Source organism: Echinops telfairi, unplaced genomic scaffold (assembly GCF_000313985.2).
Source record: "Echinops telfairi isolate 266 unplaced genomic scaffold, ASM31398v2 ScPeMD7_53;HRSCAF=182, whole genome shotgun sequence".
NCBI classification, from domain to species: Eukaryota; Metazoa; Chordata; class Mammalia; order Afrosoricida; family Tenrecidae; genus Echinops; species Echinops telfairi.
This window is the reverse complement of record NW_022103951.1, coordinates 20,909,003-20,911,288: the sequence shown is the minus strand read 5'-3', so window position 1 is coordinate 20,911,288 and position 2,286 is coordinate 20,909,003. Positions and strand designations below refer to the sequence as shown.

The following is a 2,286-nucleotide window of genomic DNA, read 5'->3' as shown; positions in this document are numbered from 1 at the left end:
TGGACCCACTTGTGTCAGGAGGAGAATCCAGGGTGACATCCACGTCCCACGGGAACCGTGCCGGCCTCTACCACTGTGAGTTGAGGAGAGGCGTGGCATGGCAGGATTGCTCCTCTCTGAGGAGCTAAGGGGGGCAGGCTAGGGTGGGGGTGGGTGGGTGCAGATTTTGTAGGGCTAGAACAACCAGCTTGGCTCTCCCAGGGGCTCTGACTGAACAGAGCCCTCTTTCCATCCACAGGTCAGGACTCCCTGTGGAGCAGATTGGTCAGCATGAGCAGCAGGAACCCACCCAGGCTCCTGGACCTCGCCATCCAGAGTGTGTTACAGGACGAGCCCTCGGCCATTGCTGCCCTGGAGTGGCTGCCCACACAACTCTTCCCACCACTGTTCATGGGCGCTGTGGCCGGTGGACATGAAGATGCGGTGAAGGCCATGGTGGTGTACTGGCCTTTCATCCGGCTCCCACTAGGGGCTCTCCTGGAGTCTGGACATTCTCACCAGGACATCTTAAAGGCGGCCCTGGATGGTTTTGATGTCCTGTTGGCCCAGAAGGTTCCACCCAGGAGAAGCAAACTGAAAGTGCTGGACTTAAGGCTGGACACTGGCTCCAACTTCTGGAAAGTGTGGTCTGGAACCGAATCCGTTGCCTCGGTGCCCTCATCAGAGGACCCGGCGACCACCCAGCCCTGGACTGTGATTCACAGAGGGAAGAATTCCACAGCAGGGGAGGGGCCTCAGCCCTTGGCCTCCATGGTGCTGCTCACAGACCTGTGCTTCCTTGAAACCATTCCAGACGAATTGTTCACCTTCCTCAATGAAAGGGTCAAGCACGGAAAGGCCCTGCCATCCCTGTGCTGTAGGAAGCTGGAATTTGTCAGTCTGTTGGAACTTCCCATTATGGAGGAGATCCTGAATGCGGTGCAGCCGGACTCTGTGCAGGAGGCGGGAGTGCACTGCAGCTGGGACCTGCACACCCTCAACTGGTTTCTTCCTTACCTGTCCCAGATGGGTCACCTGAGCATCCTCCATCTTTCCCGGATCAGCCTGGACCCGCTGGGGGCACCTAGCGTTAGCAAGTTGGAGAAGGTACTTGGGAAACTGGCCTCCCACCTCCGCAGTCTGCACCGACTCCGCCGCCTCATTGTGGAATACGTCTTCTTCCTGAATGAGCAGCTTGGCCAGCTGCTCGGATGCGTGCCCACCCCGTTGGAGTCCCTCGCCGTCATGAACTGCGTGCCTCTGGACGCTGACATGTCGAGTCTGTGCGAGTGTCCCTGCACCAGCCACCTCAGGTCCCTGGATCTGAGTGGTATCTTCATGGCACGCTTAAGCCATGGATTCCTCCCGCGTCTGCTACAGAGGGTCTCGGCCACCCTGACCCACCTGAACTTATCGGACTGCAACATCAATGACTCTGTGCTCAGCACCTTGCAGCCTGCTCTGGGCCGGTGCTCCCGGCTCAGCACCTTGCTGTTGGGTGGGAACCGGGTCTCCACGGCTGTCCTGCAGGGCCTGCTTCAGCACACGTGGCCGCGGTGCATGTTCTCCCTTCTGGAGCTCCCTGTCCCTCAGGATTGCTATGACCATCCCCAAGGTCCTCTGCGCCAGGATACTCTTGCCGAGGTCATGCAGGAGCTCAGGGTGACCCTGCAGGCCCGCAGGCCCCTCTCTGTCAGTTTTGTTCCCAGCACACGTGACAGAGCGTGGGATGAAATCATCGTCCACATGGACAGCTAAGGTCCTCACCGTCTTCTTTACCGAGTCTTCCCAAATCGAACCTCTGCTTCTGGTTTGCTGCCAATTATATATATATGGCTATGTATGACATATATGATTATTGGAGGTTAGGATGGGGAAGACGAGCTTATTGTTGCTGTGACAGTGTGGCCATTGGGAGGCGAAGATTACAGGAAGCATCGGACATCCACGGCCTTCCCCCAGTCCTCCCTTGCTGGCTCCGTCTCTCCCCGTCTCTCTTCTACGAGACATGGACACAGAGGCCAGCAGATAGGAAGCAAAAGGCAAGAGGAAAGCGTGTTCTTAGAACCCAAGTACTTGCTCTGGGACTCTTATAGACTCAGAGGAACGTGGACGCCAACTCTCATGGAATCTCCAAGGAATGCATGCAGATGTTGAAGAGAGAACAGTCCCCCCACTGCGGACAATCCACTGACAACCTTTCACACCCGTGCCTGCGTTTCTGCAAACGAACACACCTTGTCTAAGATAAAATAAATGTGCCTGTGTAAAGACATCCAGCCGTGGCATTGACTCCTCCTGTAGCCA

The 2,286-nt window shown here is 56.8% G+C and overlaps 1 protein-coding gene across 1 annotated transcript; it reads left to right on the top strand.

Moving 5' to 3' along the window:
- The first annotated feature begins 270 nt into the window (after positions 1–270).
- Positions 271–1,737, top strand: LOC101659504 (melanoma antigen preferentially expressed in tumors-like). The gene has a single exon (XM_045290687.1). The coding sequence runs from the start codon at positions 271–273 to the stop codon at positions 1,735–1,737; it is 1,467 nt and encodes a 488-aa protein (XP_045146622.1).
- Positions 1,738–2,286: the final 549 nt, after the last annotated feature.